Genomic DNA, 20,418 nt, shown 5'->3' with positions numbered 1-20,418 from the left:
AAGCCCAAAGTGCAGGCGCCAAGCCGGGGGGCAAAAAGTATACCCACACCTGCTCGGCGCCTCTCACCGTGGGCAACTCCAGAGTGGAAGAGAATCCCACCCCTCTCAAGAGGACTGGTACCAGAGGCCAAGCTGTGTGTGGAGGCGAGCCGACTATATCTAGTCAGAACTTCTCAACCTTGCACACCATCTTGGGCTCCTTCCCTGCCGGAGAGGTGACATTCCACGTCCCTAGAGCCAGGTTCTGTAGCCAGGGATGGGATCGCCAAGGTCCCTGCCTTCGGCCACCGCCTAGCTCACACTGCTATGGCCCCTCCCACAGGTGGTGAACCCATGGTAAGATAGGTAGTGATGTCCATAAAAATTTGGGTGATGATTGCTCACAGATTTGTGATATTAATCAACATTAAAAGCTTTTTCTCCATAAGAGGAAAACTCTTGACGTCCATCAAATCCAAACTATTAGGGCGATCGTTCTGATATTTTCAGAGGTTTTAGTGGGCATAGGTAGAGATGTCCGTATACATTTTGGTGACATTAGCTCTCATTTTGGTGACATTGCTGGAGTCTATCCCAGCTGATTCTGGGCGAGAGGCGGGCTAGCCAATCACATGCCACATGTAAACAAACAACCATTCGGACTCACATTCACAGCTACAGGCAATTTAGAGTCTTCAATTAACCTACCATGCATGTTTTGGGGATGTGGGAGGAAACCGGAGTACCCAGAGAAACCACGCAGGCATGGGCAGAACATGCAAACTCCACAGATGGGAGGCCAGATTTGAACCCGGGTCCTCAGAACTGTGAGGCAGGTGTACTAATCAGTCGTCGGCCGTGATGTCAGCATAACAATGGAAATCATCTGCCAAGCAGACCAGGAGAAGCTCATCCATGCTTTTATCGCAAGTAGACTTGACTATTGTAATTGTCTTCTGACTGGACTCCCCCAAAAGAGCATTAAACAGCTGCAGCTCATTCAGAACGCTGCAGCTCGGATTCTGACCAGGACAAAGAGATCAGAACATAATGTATTACTCCAATTATACAGTTTCTACACTGGCTTCCAGTCATCTTTAGAATAGACAATAAAGTTCTGATACTGGTCTGTAAATCACTAAATGGTTTAAGTCCTAAATACATTAAAGACAATCTAATGGAATACAAGCACTGTAAGGCTCTGAGATCTGCCAACTCAGATCAGATAACGGAGCACAGAGTCCAAAGCAAACATGGTGAAGCAGCTTCTAGTTGCTATGCTACACGCAAATGGAGTACGTTGCCAATATAATTGAAGTCAGCCCCAAGTGTAAATGTCTTTAAATCCAGGTTAAAAATTTTTATTTTTTCTCATGCTTTTTAGAGCACTTCCACTCTTAAATGATCTTCTGTGCACTATAGTTTTTTGTTCTTTTTCTTTGTTTTTAAATGTTTTCAAGCATTTTTAATTTCATTTTTCTCTTTATTTTTTAAATGCTCTGTATCATTTAAAACACATTGAGTTACCATGTTTGCCAGCATAGCGACCCTATTTGTGTAGTCACCATCAATTCTGATTCTGAAAAATTATCCTGTTACAACCAGCCCGAGAGTGGTTAGAGATGACCAGATCAGTGTTGATTTTGGTACTTGTGTAACAGCAATAACTACAGTAAATCACTCTTTAACACAACTGCATAATGTATGCAATGCTCATCCAACACTTTGTAGGATTCGGAAAACTTGTGGCATCTGTTAAAAGTACCTTGCTATTGTTATGAGGCTTTTCACACACATGGTTTCAAAACAAGCACACTGCATATCTTGTCTGTTAATACTTATAGTTGGTTTATAATTTTGTGTTTTGCTACAACATAATATAATCCAATGTCGGAGTAATTTTGAATGTCATCTATTACAAGATGCTTAAGGTTGTTCCAAACTGTTTTTTCCAGCACTCGACCAGCTACAATTAAAATGTATTTTCCTTACCTCGTCAACAGTGATCACTTCCCAGACTATAAAATGTTGTCTGACAGTTCTTTAGTTTGTTTAGCATCCCTCAAAGTTGTTTGCTTATAACAGCATATAGCAAAAGATGAAGATAGCTAAAGATGTTGAGACCATCTTCATCACTATCTTTACACATCTCGCTTTCTCACTATTATACCCTCATTTACTGTTTCCCTTTTCATTCCTACTATTGTCTTCCAGCTGTCAGAGTTGTTTGTTTTATTTGAAGAGACGCCTCAGGGAGCTGCCTCTTTAGCCCAGGTCCATAAAGCCGTGCTGCATGATGGGAGGACGGTGGCTGTTAAGGTCCAACACCCCAAAGTCCAAAGACAAAGCTCCAAAGACATATTGGTGATGGAGGTGAGTTGTTATATAAAAATAGCACAAAAAAATAAGGAAATGTACGTTTGGTAGCTTATTTCTTTGCTGTAACAATGCTTCTTGGCAATGGCAATACGTCTTATACTGTTGGAAAGCCTGTTTATTTTCCTTTAAATGGTGCCACATTTGTAAGGAACATGCATTTGTGAGATGAGCAGCAGAGCTGATTATATGGGTTGCGCCCATGAAAAAATTGCAGATGTACAGCTTGTTTTGCTGTTGCCATTGACTTTTGTTTTGAGCTTCTGCTGGTGTCAGCAACACATGCACTAGAACCAGAACATGTGAAGGAACATAATGTTTGGCGATGAGTCCAGCTATCCCATCTTACTTCGGGCGAAAGCAGACTACACCCTGAACTGGTCGCCAGTCAGTTGCAGGGCACATACAGAGACAGACAAACATTCAGACTCACATTCTCACCGTCGCTGAGTGGGAACTGAACCGACGCTGCCTGCACCAAAGTCAGGCGAATTCACCACTACACCATCAGTGACTTAATGTCAAATCACTCACCTTGAATCCTGTTTTCATTAGAATCAGAATCAGAATCATCTTTATTTGCCAAGTATGTCCAAAAAACATACAAGGAATTTGTCTCCGTTAGTTGGAGCCGCTCTAGTACGACATTTGTACGACAACAGACAGTCAATTGACAGAGAACACTTTTGAGACATAAAGACATTGACAAAAAACAGTCACTGAGCAATAAAGGGTTAATAGTTATCTGGTAATGCCAGTACAATTTTTTCTTTATTTTTTGACAATTGTGCAAAAGATGCAGAGTCCTCTAGCACTTAGAGCAGTTCGAATGACTAATATTACAATAGTCCGGTGCAATGACCATTGTGCAAAGGGCGCCGAGACTTCAAGGAGTGTATGCAGTTTAAAGTGACGAGTAGTGCGATAATGCCATCCCAAGCTGGATGTTGCACAACTTCCTTTAACTTAACAGCAACAAAACTGAGCTGCTGATTGTTGGACCAAAAAACAAACTCTCTTGTCATGCAGGCTTCAACCTCACCTTCAATGACTGTTTACTGTAATTGCAGCGCTACAGTTAAAAACTTGGGCATCCACCTCGACTCCAGTCTATCCTTTGCATTTCACATTCAAGACATGTCCAAAACACCCTATAACCTCTGTAATATCTCCAAGTGTCACTCAATGATAACTTCAGATGCCGAAACCCTGATCCGTGCATTCATTTCTTCCAGACTTGAATACGGCAATGTCCTTTATCCTGCTTACCCATAAGCACCACACAAAATAAATGTAACTACAAATTCAGAATACTAATTTGCACCAGAAGATTTCATCACATCACCACAGTCCCTTCATTGGTTATCTATTGCTTGTGCCCCTTTCCTGGGGTAACAACTACATCTGTCAGAACTGTTTCAACTAATTTCTCCTAAGGGGGTGGGACTTTTGCTTTGAGGGTAATGAAAGAATGCCTCAGTAACTGGACCTACCTCATGGTAGTAACTTTAGCCTTATATATTTTTACTCTTTTGATGTTTATATAACGTATATTGTTTATTGCACTATACTTCTTACTAATTTTGTCTTTGTGACGTTTACACATTGTACTGTCTTATTGCACTCTACACTATCTGTTCACTATTTCTTGTGTTTTTGTTGTCTGCTCGGCTGTTATGTGTACTGCTGTGTCTGTGTGTCAGTGTCTTTAATAGGGTTAAGTATTGTACATTTAGACATTTCAGTGTGATTTTGCATTATAAAAACCTATAAACTTGAAACTTAAAGCTATAGTATGTAACTTTTGCCCTCCCCCCAGCTCAAATTCTACCTTTGCCACAAAAGAACAGAGCTGTCGCTTCAATATGACGTAGGCAATGCATATACTGGTTATACTGGCTTGGACTCGCGCGGGTTGGAAAAGGGGAGACGTGACAAAAACTGACTAGGACGGGAAAAACTAGGTAAGGAATTGGAAAAATCAAAATTGGTGTCGGAGTCAGAATCAGAGAAATCAGAATCTAAAAAAACAACGTGGAGGTAAAATTGTAGGGCACGGGGAATAACTAGGAAAAGTAGGGGACACAGGTGAAAAGGACGGAGAAGACGGAAAATAGGGCTTACTGGAGGAGGGTAGTTATGGTTGGCAGGCTGAGGGCGCTGGGAGGCAGACTGGTGGTGTGCAGAGTGACGCCGTGTTCTTCCCGCTGGGTCCTGTTTTGGTCGGTTCACTCTGTCACGATTAGGGTTTTCGAAGGCAGGGCAAAAACCTGGAGGACCCAAGTGGAGGGAAGCAGGGAGGCAAGGCAGGAGTCTCAAAAAATATTTGATCTCCAAAAACGAAAAAATAAACAAAAAATAGAAACAAAACATGACTGGTAACTAAGACGTGGCACAGACAGAGACAATGACACCTGACAATGACATACTACAATGGCAATGAACCGACAAGCACTGAAAGAAACCAGGGAACTAAATACAAACAGATTGCTGAGACAACGAGGAAGACCTGGACAAGACACGAGTGGCTGGAGGGAGCTGATTGCGCGACACAAGATAGAAGGTTGACGAGAACAGGTGGACACAACTAAATGAGCACACGACACTGTAGCGTTTATATATAAAATAAGAATTGTAATTAATTTAGGATAAAGTAATAAGCCGGCAGCGACGTTTGCGTTACTTCCGGTTTATCGTAATTTTTATTTAATTGTTAAAATCAAACTGATGTCTCGAAGAGGGCACCACGTCAAATTATTCAAGTTAAACTTTAGGCGAAATGATGATAAACCTTTTGAATCAGTCTCATAATCTGGAAGTAGCTTCACTCTACGACATTTTGAGTCTTAGGTTACAGAGGTTTACTTAAATTCAGAACACACACAAAATATGACCACGAGTGGAATTTTATGGTATATTTAATGAAACACACAACTACAACTAGGCGGCACGGTGGCCGACTGGTTAGAGCATCAGCCTCACAGTTCTGAGGTCCGGGGTTCAATCCCCGTCCCCGCCTGTGTGGAGTTTGCATGTTCTCCCCGTGCCTGCGTGGGTTTTCTCCGGGCACTCCGGTTTCCTCCCACATCCCAAAAACATGCATTAATTGGAGACTCTAAATTGCCCGTAGGCATGACTGTGAGTGCGAATGGTTGTTAGTTTCTATGTGCCCTGCGATTGGCTGGCAACCAGTTCAGGGTGTACCCTGCCTCCTGCCCGATGACAGCTGGGATAGGCTCCAGCACGCCCGCGACCCTAGTGAGGAGAAGCGGCTCAGAAAATGGATGGATGGACAACTACAACTACAAACTAAATCAAGAACATAATACTAAGGGTAAACGAGAGAAAGAAAATAAGGAAAATGGAAAAGACGACCTCGTGTGTGGTCGCTGGGCTAAAATAAATGAACGTGTGAGCTTTAATGCGTGTGAGCTTTAATGCGTTGAGTCAGAGCGAGAGAAGGCAAAGTTGGGATTTCGTATGAATCTAGTAATTTCCCCACAAGCCACTGATCGTGGCTATGGAAAGCGATCGGAGCTGCATGGTCGACTTCTTCGATCAAAACGCCGCCGGCTTGGTTGCAGCAGGCATTCGCGCACGTGGTGGCACCCGGAGGCACCCGAGGACAAAAAGGGAACAGAAGAAGGAGGAGGGGTGGCCAGAGGCCACCCAGCTGGCGAGCCGCCAGCACAGATACGAGGAGAAGGAAAAAGAAGCCTCAACCAACTCCATTCCACTCAACTCTGAGAAAAGTGTGAGTTTAGAGTTAAATACCCAGGGGCGGGGCGTAGGAAGAGGGAGTGCCGACTTGGAGAAGACCACGCCCACCAGCCTGAATCTTGTCTGCAAATTTGGTTTTTAAAATAATATTAATCTAAAACACTCCCAACTTTGTACTCTCACGCATAGATCATTGTTTAAACTTTGGCTGTGGCAGATCGGTTGCTTATTGTTCAATACAAAATTTCATACTGTTTGATTTCAAATCATGAACAGCTTTCAAAATCTTGCAGAGGACCTGTCAAAGTGAGAATGGGGGACACAGACACCAAGGCATACATTTGGAATATTTCTGCCGAGTTTTCAAGATATAAAAACGGACATTTTCTCTTCTGTTAACAAACATCAAAGGCACGTCCACAAGTTCTGGCGCTTGCAGTTCCTCTCAACGCTAGTGGGTGGAGCATCACGCGCATGGGTCAATATTAGCCACATAGTCTTCCCCAACCATTTGGTCCGGGAAGGGGTCTTTTGAAGACAGGAATCAAGATTTGACAGGAAGCTGCTAATTAGGTTAAGGTCCACTTGACATACACCAGGCCCTGCCCTAGTCGCCGTCTCACAGCAGGGCAGCGTGGAGGAGTGGGGGTTCTCAGGTGGTCGCGAATCTCTCTGGCACCTCAAAGTTGCGGCGCGCATGTCCGCTACAACACGAACAACATGAAACCCAGGAAAAGATGAAACAAAACTAACCACAACCCAAACCAAAACACAGACCATGACATCTTCTGCTTCTGCTTTATATTTTCAAGGTGTTGCTAAGAGGGGTCCATTGGCTTTTCCCTGACTTCGCCTTTATGTGGTTGGTAGAAGAGGCCAAGAAAAACATGCCATTGGAGCTGAACTTCCTTAATGAAGGACACAATTCAGAAATTGTATCAAAAAAGCTGGCCCACTTCACATTTCTCAAGGTAAATACATTTGATTTTCCTTTTCCTTGTTTTAGGCTCATGGCTGTAGCGTTACTTTTTCACATATTTTCTGTTGAAGTCAATTGGTGTTGATAAACTGGCAACGTTTCTTTGAATTTAAGACCATTATATTAAAATGTATACCATTATTTTTAAATAAAGGTCAAATGTCTTCACTATGCAGTGACAACAGCACTTGTGCCGTCTTCTCTTCACACATTTTTAATCAGATTGAGTTCACAGTAAACTAGAAATCACATGTACTTGGACTATTTTCATTCCATGCCCATTATCATTTCATGTCTTGGTGTCCTTATTTGTAATGTACCCGTTTGAGATTTCTCAGTGAAAAGGCTGTGCCATATCGTACAGTGCATGATAATAACAATATTTTATTTTATATGAGCTGATACTTTTATGCCGTGATGTTGACAGTGTTGCAAGTGACAATGCATACTGTACATATCTTAGTTCTCATATGCGCACACACAACAAACATTCCTGACATTGATTTTGTAATTTGTTGCAGAAAAGTTGATTAATGATGAATTAACATCCAATGTTGGGTCTCCGGTCTCTTAGGGGTTTGTGAATAATAAATTAATTAATTTAGCAGCATATCATTTTAAAAAGTGCATAACTATGAAATGGAACCACGATGTCAACAGAACAACTCATCTCACACTGATATTAACTTCTGGCGAATAAAAACTGCAGCCAGATTTTCATCCACCTCCTTGTCGTATTGCCTCTCATGCCTCAAGTCAGTCAACCATATCATGTAAACCCAAAACCAGCTCAACTACAAAGTATGATAACTTTGTCAATTTCTTTATTTCCGTTGCTGTTCCTCCGAGGAAGGTGATTACCTCACAATTCAGTGACAGTCACACTAAGCAGCAAGTCCCTCATTTTTTTGTGACAATTACGTGGACACTGTGGTACCCAATCACTTTTATACTATTGAGTGGTGTGTGAATTTCTTTCTTTCACATTTCTTGAAACTTAAACCTGTTTTCTTAAAACGTTAAACACAAATCCACAAATTCAAACTACATACACAAAACCCAACGCTTTTTTTTTAAATCACAACAAAGCTATCACCTCAAAATCAGTATGTCGAAAAGAAATCAGTGTTCAGATCATACACAGCAAATAAAAATATATTCACTACAGATAATCGTTAGACATAAAATAATTTAGGACACAGTATCCAGGGCATATAGTTAACAGAAAATGTTTATTGTAAATTAATTTAGCAAACAATTATCACTGTCAGTGATATTTAAATTCAGCATTAAAAAAAGAAAGAAAAGCACAGTACTGCATAGTCAGTCACTGAGATTCAGTGTCCAATATATTGTCTTTGTGGGGTCGAGCCATTGGACTCCATCCACATTACAGACAATATTTTCTTTTGCCAGGCACTGGAGCAATAACCCTCTGGGATGCTGAACCCAGCCTTGACAAGATACCATAGTTACGTATATCATCATAGGCCTGTTCCATTGCCTCCAATACATTTTCCTTGGTGTTGGGCTGTCGTTTATAGACCTTCCACCTTGCAGAGAAAAACTCTACTGGATACAGGAAGGGGCTGTAGCACTTAATGAAGTGCTTGTTATTGATGAACCACTCACATACCAGAACACCATGGTGAAAGCTCACACTGTCCCAAACTATGACTTATACAGGATGAACTGTTTGCTGATCCAGCTTCTCATGTGCAAGTCATAATATCATGAAGACTACCCAGAAATTTCAGGGGATGTTCAGTGTTATATGGTCCCAGGTTTGCGTGATGGTGGAGAACCCCGCAGTTACTATTGGCTGCACAAAGGGTAACATTGCCACCATGCTAGTGTCGAGTGGTGGCACAATGTAATGAATGGTATGTATGATTGATGGTACAAAATAGCCCTAATTTGTTGATCGGATACAGGTCCAGAAAACTATTATGATCAGAATCAGAATCATCTTTATTTCGCCAAGTATGTCAAAAACACACAAGGAATTTGTCTCCCGTAGTTGGAGCCGCACTAGTACGACAACAGACACTCAATTGACAGAGAATACTTTTGAGACATAAAGACATTGAGAAAAACTGTCACTGAGCAATACAAGGTTGCTAGTAATCTGGTAATGCCGGTACAAGTTTGATTTTATTTATTTTTGACAATTGTGCAAAAAGATGCAGAGTTCTCAAGCAATGAGAGCAGTTTAAATGACGAATAGAGTAATAGTCCGGTGCAATGACCATTGCGCAAAGGGCGCTGAGACTTCAAGAAATGTATGCAGTTTCAAGTGACTAGTAGTGCAATAATCTGTGACAATGTCGATTGTGCAAATGTTGCAGATACTACTCAGTCGATTGTGCAAATGGTGCAGATGCTACTCAGGCACATTAGTGGCCTGTATTGGTCAACAACAGATATGCAAATAGTGCAGAGTACTACTGTGAGTGGACGAGTAATGTATAATTGGCCCGACATAAATGTGACAACAAACTCAAAACAAAAAAATTGGCAGCATGTTGCAATGAAATTGTAAGTTAACTGTTTAAGAAGTTAATGGCAAGAGGGAAGATGTTGGAATGTCTGCTACTTGCATTGCATAGTTTGATAGTGCCTACCTGAGGGAAGGAGCTGGAAGAGCTGGTGACCAGGATGTGGAGGGTCCAAGAGGATTTTGCATGCTCTTGTCTTAGTTCTGGCAGCATGCAAGTCCTCAAGGGTGGGTAGGGGGTGCCGTCAATCTTTCAGCAGGTTTGATTTTCCGTTGCAGTCTGAGTTTGTCCTTTTTTGTAGCAGCACCAAACTAGACTGTGATGGAAGAACACAGGACTGATTCGATGACCGCTGTGTAGAACTGCCTCAACAGCTCCTGTGGCAGGCCGTGCTTCCTCAGAAGCCGCAGAAAGTACATCCTCTGCTGGGCCTTTTTGAGGATGGAGTTGATGTTTATCGCCCACTTCAGGTCCTGAGACACTGTAATTCCCAGGAACTTGAAGGTCTCGACGGTTGACACAAGGCAGCTGGACAGGGTGAGGGGCAGCTGTGGCGAAGGATGCCTCCTGAAGTCGACAATCATCTCTACAGTCTTCAGCGTGTTCAGCTCCAGGTTGTGTCAGCCGCACCACAGCTCCAGCCCCTCCACTTCCTGTTGATACACAGACTCGTCACCGTCTTTGATGAGGCCGATGACTGTGGGGTCATCTGCTGAGGTCCACGAACAGGATCCTTGCGTAGGTCCCCGCGTTGTTGAGGTCTTCTTGGATGAAGTGCAGTCTCATGTTGACTGCATCATCTGCGGGCCTGTTTTCTCGGTAGGCAAACTGCAGGGGGCCAAGCAGGGGACCTGTGACGCTCTTGAGGTGGTCCAGCACGAGGTCTTCAAAGGACTTCATGACCACCGATGTCAAGGCGACAGGCCTGTAGTCATTCAGACCCGAGATTGCAGGTTTCTTGGGGACTGGGATGATGGTGGACCGTTTGAAACAGGATGGTACTTCGCACAGTTCAAGAGATCTATTGAAGATCTGTGTGAAGACTGGAGCGAGCAGACTTTGAGACAGGATGGGGACACAAGGTCCGGGCTTTGTTAATCTTTTGTTGTTTGAAGATGCGTCTGACATCCTGTTTGTGGATGGTCAACGCAGAAGTCAGAGGTGTGATGGTGGTCGTTGGTGCGGCTATATTGGTGTAGGGTGTGAAAATGTCCTTTTCAAATCTGCAGTAGAAGGTGTTCAAGTCGTCGGGTAGTATACTATTATTCTCAGCTTGGGGGGATCGTCGCTTGTAATTGGTTAGCGATTGTAATACATGCCAGACAGATTTAGTCATTAGCGCTAAACTGTTTTTCTATTTTTACTGCATAGTTTCTCTTTGTATGTTAATTTCTTTAGTCAGCTGGTTTCTAGTGTGATTATACAGGGCCCTGTCCCCACTTCGATATGCGTCCTCTTTAGCCTGGCGAAGTTTCTTAAGTTTAGCAGTGAACCGCGGTTTATTGTTATTGAATGAAACTGATATAGGATGTGATAGTGTCTGTATATTCATCCAGGCAGCCAGCTGAATTTTCAAAGACACTCAGTATAAACAGCATTGAAGTTCTATCTTTGCTTCATTGGTCCACTTTTTCACTGTTTTCACTGTAGGCTTCACGCATTTAAGTTCTTGCCTGTATGTTAGTATTAAGTGAATTAAGCAGTGATCAGACGAGCCCAAGGCTGCACGAGGTATGGCACGGAATGCGTTATTTAGCGTAGTATAGCAGTGGTCTAAAATGTTATTTTCCCTGGTAGGACAGTCAATGTACTGCTTGTATTTATGGAGTTCGTGGTTGAGTTTAGCTTTGATAAAGTCCCCGAGAATGATGAGGGGTGAGTCTCAGTTTTTTTTTTTTTCAATTTTGTTTACTTGTTCAGCGAGCGTTAGCAGTGCGCCGTTCGTGTAAGCTTGAGGCGCATCTTTATCAGAAGATGAAGCTCGTCCATTTACTTGGGTAGGGAGCGTAGATACGCGAGGTGGATCGACTGGAACGGCAATCTGTATCCTCTCTTGCGGAGCTTAACTTGGATGCCGGCTCGCTTCTCTCTGTGGCGCCGCCTTCGCCTCCATGCCTCGGTGAGTAACTCTGGGAAAAAACTGAGCAGATTTGCGAAAGTTGGTGAATGAAAGTCCGGGGTAGACTCCCTGATCTTTAACAAGTCTTCCCTTGTGAAAGTGAGTCGGGTAATGTCTCCAAAGACAAACGAAAAACATGAAAACATAGGCAATACTAGAGAGCACGTAACCGAGGCGTCCACATGGGTAGGCGCCATCTTGCTTGATCATGATTGACCAGATGGTTTTGTGTGTCCCAATGATCCTAGGAGCTACGTTCTCTGGGGCTTTATGTCCCTGGCAGGGTCACCCATGGCAAACGGTTCCTAGGTGAGGGACCAGATAAAGCACAGCTCCAAAAACCCCTATGATGACAAACAATTCAGGAAGACGTTTTCCCTTGCCCGGACGCGGGTCACCGGGTCCACCTCTGGAGCAAGGCCTGGAAGTGCCTGCTGGACGGGCCTGCACCCATGGGGGCACAGCCGGGCACAGCCTGAAAGGGTAACGTGGGTCCCCCTTCCCATGGGCTCTCCACCTGTGGGAGGGTGCATAGGGGTCGGGTGCAGTGCGAGCTGGGCGGTGGCTGAGGGCAGGGACCTTGGCGATCCGATTGACGGCTACAGAAGCTGGCTCTTGGTACGTGGAATGTCACATCTCTGGCAGGGAAGGAGCCCGAGCTTGTGTGTGAGGTCGAGAAGTTCCGACTAGATATAGTTGGGGTCGCCTCCACACACAGCTTGGGCTCTGGTACCAGTCCTCTCGAGAGGGGTTGGACTCTCTTCCACTCTGGAGTTGCCCATGGTGAGAGGCGCCAAGCAGGTGTGGGTATACTTATTGCCCACCGAATCGGCGCCTGTATGTTGGTGGACAAGAGGGTAGCCTCCCTCCGCCTTCGAGTGGGGGGACGGGTCCTGACTGTTGTTTGTGCCTATGCACGAAACAGAAGTTCAGAGTACCCACCCTTTTTGGAGTCCTTGGAAGGGGTGCTGGAGAGCTCTCCCGCTGGGGACTCCATCATTCTGCTCGGGGACTTCAATGCTCACGTGGGCAATGACAGTGAGATCTGGAAGGGCGTGATTGGGAGGAACGCCCCCCCGATCAGAACCCGAGCGGAGTTCTGTTATTTTACTTCTGTGCTCATCACGGATTGTCCATAACGAACACCATGCTCAAGCATAAGGGTGTCCACACGTGCACTTGGCACCAGGACACCCTAGGTCGCAGTTCGATAATCGAGTTTGTGGTCGTGTCATCACACTTGCGGCCGCATGTCTTGGACACTCGGGTAAAGAGAAGGGCGGCGCTGTCAACTGATCACCTGGTGGTGAGTTGGCTCCAATGGTGGGGGAAGATGCCGGTCCGACCTGGTAGGCCCAAACGTATTGTGAGGGTCTGCTGGGAACCTCTGGCACAATCCCCTGTCAGAAGGAGTTTCAACTCCCACCTCCGGCAGAACTTCACCCACGTATCGGGAGAGGCGGGGGACATTGAGTCCGAGTGGACCATGCTCCGCGCCGCTATTGCCGAGGCAGCCGACCGGAGCTGTGGCCATAAGGTAGTCGGTGCCTATCGTGGCGGCAATCCCTGAACCCGTTGGTGGACACCAACGGTGAGGGATGCCGTCAAGCTGAAGAAGGAGTCCTATCAGGCCTTTTTGGCCTGTGGGACTCCTGAGGCAGTTGATGGGTACCGGCTGGCCAAGCAGAATGAAGCTTTCGTGGTTGCCCGGGCATGGGAGGAGTTCGGTGAGGCCATGGAAAAAGACTTTCGGACGGCTTCAAGGAAATACTGGTCCACCATCCGGCGGAGGGGAACGCAGTGCACTACCAACACTGTGTATAGTGGGTATGGGGCGCTGCTGACCTCGACTCGGGACTTGAGTCGGTGGGGAGAATACATCGAAGACCTCCTCAACTCCACCGACACGCCTTCCCATGAGGAAGCACAGTCTGGGTTCTCTGAGGCGGGCTCTCCTATGTCTGGTGTTGAGGTGGTTAAAAAAGCTCCTTCGTGGCAAGGCCCCGGTGGTGGATGGGATTCGCCCGGAGTTCCTAAAGGCTTGGGATGTTGTGGGGCTGTCCTGGTTGACACGCCTCTGCAACATCCCGTGGACATCAGGAACAGTGCCTGTGGATTGGCAGACTGGGGTGGTTGTGCCCCGTTTTAAGAAAGGGGACTGGAGGGTGTGTTCCAACTACAGGGGGATCACACTCCTCAGCCTTCCTGGTAAGGTCTATTCAAGGGGGCTGGAAAGGAGGGTCCATCAGGAAGTCGAATCTCGGATTCAGGAAGAACAGTGTGGTTTACCTCCTGGCCGTGGAACAGTGGACCAGCTCTACACCCTTGGCAGGATCCTCGATGGTGCTTGGGAGTTCGCCCAACCAGTCTACATGTGTTTTGTGGGCTTGGAGAAGGCGTTCGTGTCCCTCGGGGGGTCCTGTGGGGGGTGTTTCAAGAGTATGGGGTACCGAACCCCCTGATACGGGCTGTTCGGTCCCTGTGCGACCGGTGTCAGAGTTTGGTCCGCCGTAAGTCGGATTCGTTTCCGGTGAGGGTTGGACTGCGCCAAGGCTCCCCTTTGTCACCGATTCTTTTCATAACTTTTATGGACAGAATTTCTAGGCGTAGCCGAGGCGTAGAGGGGGTACGCTTTAGTGGCCTCAGAATTGCATCTCTGCTTTTTGCAGATGATGTGGTTCTGTTCGCTTCATCAAGCCGTGATCTCCAATTCTCACTGGAGTGGTTCGCAGCCGAGTGTGAAGCGGCTGGGATGAAAATCAGCACCTCCAAATCTGAGACCATGGTCCTCTGTCAGAAAAGGGTGGCGTGCCCTCTCCAGGTCGGGGGATGGGATTCTGCCCCAAGTAGAGGCAGAATCGGTACGTTGTGGTAAAGAAAGAGCTAAGCCCAATGGCGAAGCTCTCAATTTACCGGTTGATCTACGTTCCTACCATCACCTATTATCACAAGCTGTGGGTCGTGACCGAAAGAACAAGATCAAGATACAAGCGGCCGAAATGAGTTTCCTCCACAGGGTGTCTGGGCTCTCCCTTAGCGATAGGATGAGAAGCTCGCTCATCCGGGAGGATCTCAGAGTAGAGCCGCTGCTCCTCCACATCGAGAGGAGCCAGATGAGGTGGCTGGTGCATCTGATTCGGTCGGATGCCTCCCGGACGCCTCCCTGGTGAGGTGTTCCGGGCACGTCCCACCGGGAGGAGACCCCGGGGACGACCCAGGCCACGCCGGAGATACTCTGTCCTTCGGCTGGCCTGGGAACGCCTCGGGATTATATTGCAGCCATTTGCTAAAATCATTTATGTTAATTTTTTTCCACATTAAGATACACACAGCACCCCAAATTGACAGAAAAAAATTGAATTATTGACATTTTTGCAGATTTATTAAACTGAAATATCACACAGCCATACAGGTATTCAGACCCTTTGCTCAGTATTTAGTAGAGCCTTTTGAGCTCAGCCATGAGTCTTTGTGGGAATTTTTGTTTTTCCGAATTACCGTGTTTTTTCCGAATTACCGTGTTTTTCACACCTGGATTTGGGGATCATCTGCCATTCCTCCTTGCAGATCCTCTTCATTTATGTCAGGTTGGATGGTGAATGTTGGTGGGCAGCCATTTTCAGGTCTTTCCAGAGATGCTCAATTGGGTTTAAGTCAGGGCTCTGTCTGGGCCATTCAAAAACAGTCATTGAGTTATTCTGAAGCCACTCCTTCGGTATTTTAGCTGTGTGCTTAGGGTCACTGTCTTTATTGAAGGTGAACCTTCGGGCCAGTCTGAGGTTCTGAGCACTCTGGAGAAGGTTTTCATCCAGGATAACCCTGTACTTGGCCGCATTAATCTTTTCTTCGATTGCAACCAGTCTCCCTGTCCCTGCAGCTGAAAAACACCCCCACAGCAAGATGCTGCCACCACCATGCTTCACTGTTGGGACTGTATTGGACAGGTGATGAGCAGTGCCTGGTTTTCTCCACACATGCCACTTAGAATTAAGGCCAACAATTTCTATCTTGGTCTCAGAGAATTTCTCACCATCTTGGAGTCCTTCAGGTGTTTTTCATGCGGGCTTTCATGTGTCTTGCACTGAGGAGAGGCTTCCGTCGGTCCACTCTGTCATAAGGCTCCGCCTGGTGGAGGGCTGCAGTGATGGTTGACTTTCTCCAACTTTCGCCCATCTCCCGACTGCATCTCTGGAGCTCAGCCACAGTGATCTTTGGGTTCTTCTTTACCTCTCTCACCAGGGCTCTTCTCCCCCAATCGGTGACCACCACCACCACACGTTTTTCCCCATTTTGTTCTTTTTTTAACCAACACAATACACGCGCGATCCATTGTTGTTGGCGTCGTCGCCATGGTAACGAGTGTATCCGGTCGCGTTTGAGGTGACAAGATAAATCTTCAAAGTCCAGCGACAGAGCAGTTACCCTTGTAACAGATATCGACTCTCAAATTAAAGACCACCGAGCCTGGCCTGTCCTGCACCCTAATCCACTCAGCGAACCCCCAACATTCCTGTGCTAAGACAACAAGCCAGCCTCATCTTATAGATGGACACAGATTGCCCCAAGGTTTGCATTGTCTCCCGGTGACCCACAGCTCGGCTGGGGGATGAAGGATGAGTGATGACTGTTCAACAAAGAACAATTCCCCTTTTAATCTGCAGTCAAAATGCTCTCTCAGCAGATTGATAAGAACCAGACATCACACTCAGAAGAGAGTGGTCTCAGTGACGGAGCACGGAGAACCCCCAATGGTGACCAAAAACACTGCAAGATGGACTCATTGTGACCTATATCATATATATATCGAGAATGAACAATAAAATTAAGGAAATCCCGCGCCTGTGCAAACGTGTACCAGTCTGCATGCGTACCCTGAATATACGCCTTGATTTCTGTGTCATTGATATGTTGTTTCTGCAAGTTTTGTGATAAGTCTGTTCATGAGAAATGTGGCACAGGGTTACAAGCATAGAATATATGAAATAATGTGACGCAAAACAGATGAAATAGTGTTGTGTTGAACAGTATTATCACACTCTTTAACTACGAAACCACACTGTTGTAACACGTGCAGAATGTGGCTAGGCATTGTCTTGCTGAAATAAGCAGAAAAAAAAGATGTTGCTTAGATGACAGCATATAAAAAAAAAAAAAAATACATAAATGGTACATGATGCCCCCTTAACATTTCTCCCTTCCCCCTCAAGTATGTATGCCGAGAACTGGTACTGGTGGCGAGTAGAGACAACATTAGTACCAGTCGATCTGAGCACTCTGGGCTATGGTCCCAAATCTGGGTATGTGGCTCCAGCAAGATTTGACGAACAACATCCTGAATGTCTTTGCTGAAGAGTGTAGTCCTTGTAACAGCTAAGATCAAGCTCTGGTAGAGGACTCAAACTGGAAAAAACAAACAGAAGACCACCCAAGTGTATTGCTTTATCTATTGACATATTCCCTTTTATAATCAGAATCAGAATCATCTTTATTTGCCAAGTATGTCCAAAACACACAAGGAATTTGTCTCCGGTAGTTGGAGCCGCTCTAGTACAACAGACAGTCAATTTACAGAACACTTTGGAGACATAAAGACATTGACAAAAAACAATTGTGCAAAAAGATGCAGAGTCCTCTAGCACTTAGAGCAGTTCGAATGGCTAATATCGCAATAGTCCGGTGCAATGACCATTGTGCAAAGGGCACTGAGACTTCAAGGAGTGTATGCGGTTTAAAGTGACGAGTAGTGCGATAATCTGGGACAATGGTTGTGCAAATGTTACAGATACTCCTCAATCAGTGTGCAAATGGAGCAGATGCTACTCTGGCATGAGTGGCCAGTATATGCAAATAGTGCAGCACGGCGAGACAACTACAGTGAGTGCACGAGTAATACATAATTGGCCCCACAGAAATGTGACAACGAACTCAAGTCAAAAAATTGCCAGCTTGTTGTAATGGAATTATAAGTTAGCTGTTTAAGAAGTTGATTGCAAGAGGGAAGAAGCTGTTGGAATGTCTACTAGTTCTAGTTTGCATTGATCGGTAGCGCCTACCTGAGGGAAGGAGCTGGAAGAGCTCGTGACCGGGGTGGGGAGGGTCCGAGAGGATTTTGCATGCCCTTGGCTTAGTTCTGGCAGCGTGCAAGTCCTCAAGGGTGGGTAGGGGGGTACCGACAATCCTTTCAGCAGTTATGATTGTCCGTTGCAGTCGGAGTTTGTCCTTTTTTGTAGCAGCACCAAACCAGACTGTGATGGAAGAACACAGTACTGATTCAATGACTGCTGTGTAGAACTGCCTCAACAGCTCCGGTGGCAGGCCGTGCTTTCTCAGAAGCCGCAGGAAGTACATCCTCTGCTGGGCCTTTTTGAGGACGGAGTTGTTGTTGGTCGCCCACTTCAGGTCCTGGGAGATTGTAATTCCCAGGAACTTGAAGGTCTCGACGGTTGACACAAGGCAGCTGGACAACGTGAGGGGCAGCTGTGGCGAAGGATGCCTCCTGAAGTCCACGATCATCTCTACAGTCTTGAGCGTGTTCAGCTCCAGGTTGTGTCGGCCGCACCACAGCTCCAGCCGCTCCGCTTCCTGTCGATATGCAGACTCGTCACCGTCCTTGATGAGGCCGATGACAGTGGTGTCATCTGCAAACTTCAGGAGTTTGACAGTCGGGTTCGCTGAGGTGCAGTCGTTCGTGTAGAGAGAGAAGAGCAGCGGAGAGAGGACACAACCTTGGGGCGCCCCAGTGCTGATGCTGCGTGTGGATGAGGTGGCCTCCCCCAGCCTGACCTGCTGTGTCCTGCCCGTCAGAAAGCTGTAAATCCACTGGCAGATGGCAGGTGAGACGCTGAGCTGGAGAAGCTTGGATGAAAGGAGTTCAGGGATGATGGTGTTGAACGCTGAGCTGAAGTCGACGAACAGGATCCTCGCGTAGGTCCCTGCACTGTCGAGGTGTTCTAGGATGAAGTGCAGTCCCATGTTGACTGCATCATCCGCAGATCTGTTCGCTTGGTAGGCAAACTGCAGGGGGTCCAGCAGGGGACCTGTGACACTCTTGAGGTGGTCCAGCACAAGACGTTCAAAGGACTTCATGACCACAGATGTCAAAGCGACAGGCCTGTAGTCATTCAGACCCGAGATTGCAGGTTTCTTGGGGACTGGGATGATGGTGGAGCGTTTGAAACAGGATGGAACTTCGCACAGTTCCAGAGATCTGTTGAAGATCTGAGTGAAGACTGGAGCGAGCTGGTCCGCGCAGACTTTGAGGCAGGATGGGGACACGTGGTCCGGGCCTGCCGCTTTGTTAATCTTTTGTTGTTTGAAGATGCGTCTCACATCCTGTTCATGGATGGTTAACGCAGAGGTCAGAGGTGTGATTGTGGTCGCGGGTGCGGCCGGGTTGGTGTGTGGTGTGAAACTGTCCTTTTCAAATCTGCAGTAGAAGGTATTCAAGTCGTTGGCTAGTGTGCTATTGTTCTCAGCTTGGGGGGATCGTCGCTTGTAATTCGTCAGCGATTGGAATGCATGCCAGACTGATTTAGAGTCGTTTGCGCTAAACTGTTACCTGTAACTGTAATAAATCATTCTGCTCTTCCTTTCAGGTCCCCATGATCCACTGGGACTTGTCTACGAAGAGGGTTCTGACCATGGAGTTTGCTGAGGGAGGGCAGGTCAACGACAGGGAGTACATGAAGACACATGGCATCAACGTCAACGAGGTAGAAAATACCAGAGGCACAGATCGCTGTGAGAATGTGACTGCTAGAGGAGTATTTAGGTTATGCATAACATAGGTCAAAATGAGTGTTACATGATTTAAGTTTTACATACTTGCAGTTTGTTGATGCTTTGATTGTATGTTCGTTCAATAGTTCAAGGTCAGATACATATATACTGTAACTAATTGCTAAGTTACTCTAATGTGATGGACTACATGCTTTTAGAGGAGTGTACAATATATGGCACTGATCATTGATTTTCATGCTATGTTGCTATGCATTTTATGGGCTGTTCTTTCCAAATCTCAAATCTGAAATTACCTTATTTGCTGTCAGTAATCTTTTAAAGCGAAAACAGACAGTTGAGACATTAGTACGCCAAAATCATTCACATGTATCAAAATGTGTTAAAACTATTACAACCCCGATTCTAATGGAGTTGGGACGTTAAATAAAATATGTAAAATATGGTTGTAAGTGGGCGGCTGGTTAAGAGCGTCAGCCTCACAGTTCTGAGGACCCAGGTTCAATCCCCGGTCCCGCCTGTGTGGAGTTTGCATGTTCTCCCCGTGCCTGCGTGGGTTTTCTCCGGGCACTCCGGTTTCCTCCCACATCCCAAAAACATGCATTAATTGGAGACTCTAAATTGCCCGTAGGTGTGAATGTGAGTGCGAATGGTTGTTTTTGTTTGTATGTGCCCTGCGATTGGCTGGCAACCAGTTCAGGGTGTACCCCGCCTCCTGCCCGATGACAGCTGGGATAGGCTCCAGCACGCCCGCGACCCTAGTGAGGAGAAGCGTCTCAGAAAATGGATGGATGGATGGATGAATGGTTGTAAGTGTAAAAGTTCACCCATCCATTTTCTCAAGCTTAACTGAGATCAGGTGACTTGGATGAAAGGCAGCATTCACTCTGAACTCACTGCCAGTAAATATGCCAGACTATATACACAGAACCATTCACGCTTATATTTATATTTGGAATGAGTCTTTATCATACAAGCATGCTTGTTTTGGAATGTGGGAGGAAACAGAG

General features: G+C 46.0%; 1 protein-coding gene across 9 annotated transcripts in view; it reads left to right on the top strand.

Annotated features, from left to right (window-relative positions):
- adck1 (aarF domain containing kinase 1) overlaps window positions 1–20,418 on the top strand; it is a 156,832-nt gene that overhangs the window by 88,745 nt on the left and 47,669 nt on the right. For 8 of the 9 annotated variants that reach the window (XR_009791549.1, XM_061795542.1, XM_061795540.1 and 5 more), the window contains 3 exons: window positions 2,194–2,352; window positions 6,888–7,046; window positions 19,267–19,383. Coding sequence is in view for 8 of the 9 variants with exons in the window: in XM_061795542.1 (XP_061651526.1) it covers window positions 2,194–2,352; window positions 6,888–7,046; window positions 19,267–19,383 (435 nt within the window). In the remaining variant the exon portion in view is untranslated. The remainder of the gene's footprint in view (window positions 1–2,193; window positions 2,353–6,887; window positions 7,047–19,266; window positions 19,384–20,418) is intronic. The other variant, XM_061795545.1, reaches the window with a different exon arrangement.

The sequence above is a fragment of the Phyllopteryx taeniolatus genome, chromosome 13 (assembly GCF_024500385.1).
Source record: "Phyllopteryx taeniolatus isolate TA_2022b chromosome 13, UOR_Ptae_1.2, whole genome shotgun sequence".
Lineage (NCBI taxonomy): Eukaryota > Metazoa > Chordata > Actinopteri > Syngnathiformes > Syngnathidae > Phyllopteryx > Phyllopteryx taeniolatus.
The sequence above is the reverse complement of the archived record's forward strand: the minus strand, read 5'-3'. Positions and strand labels throughout refer to the sequence as shown.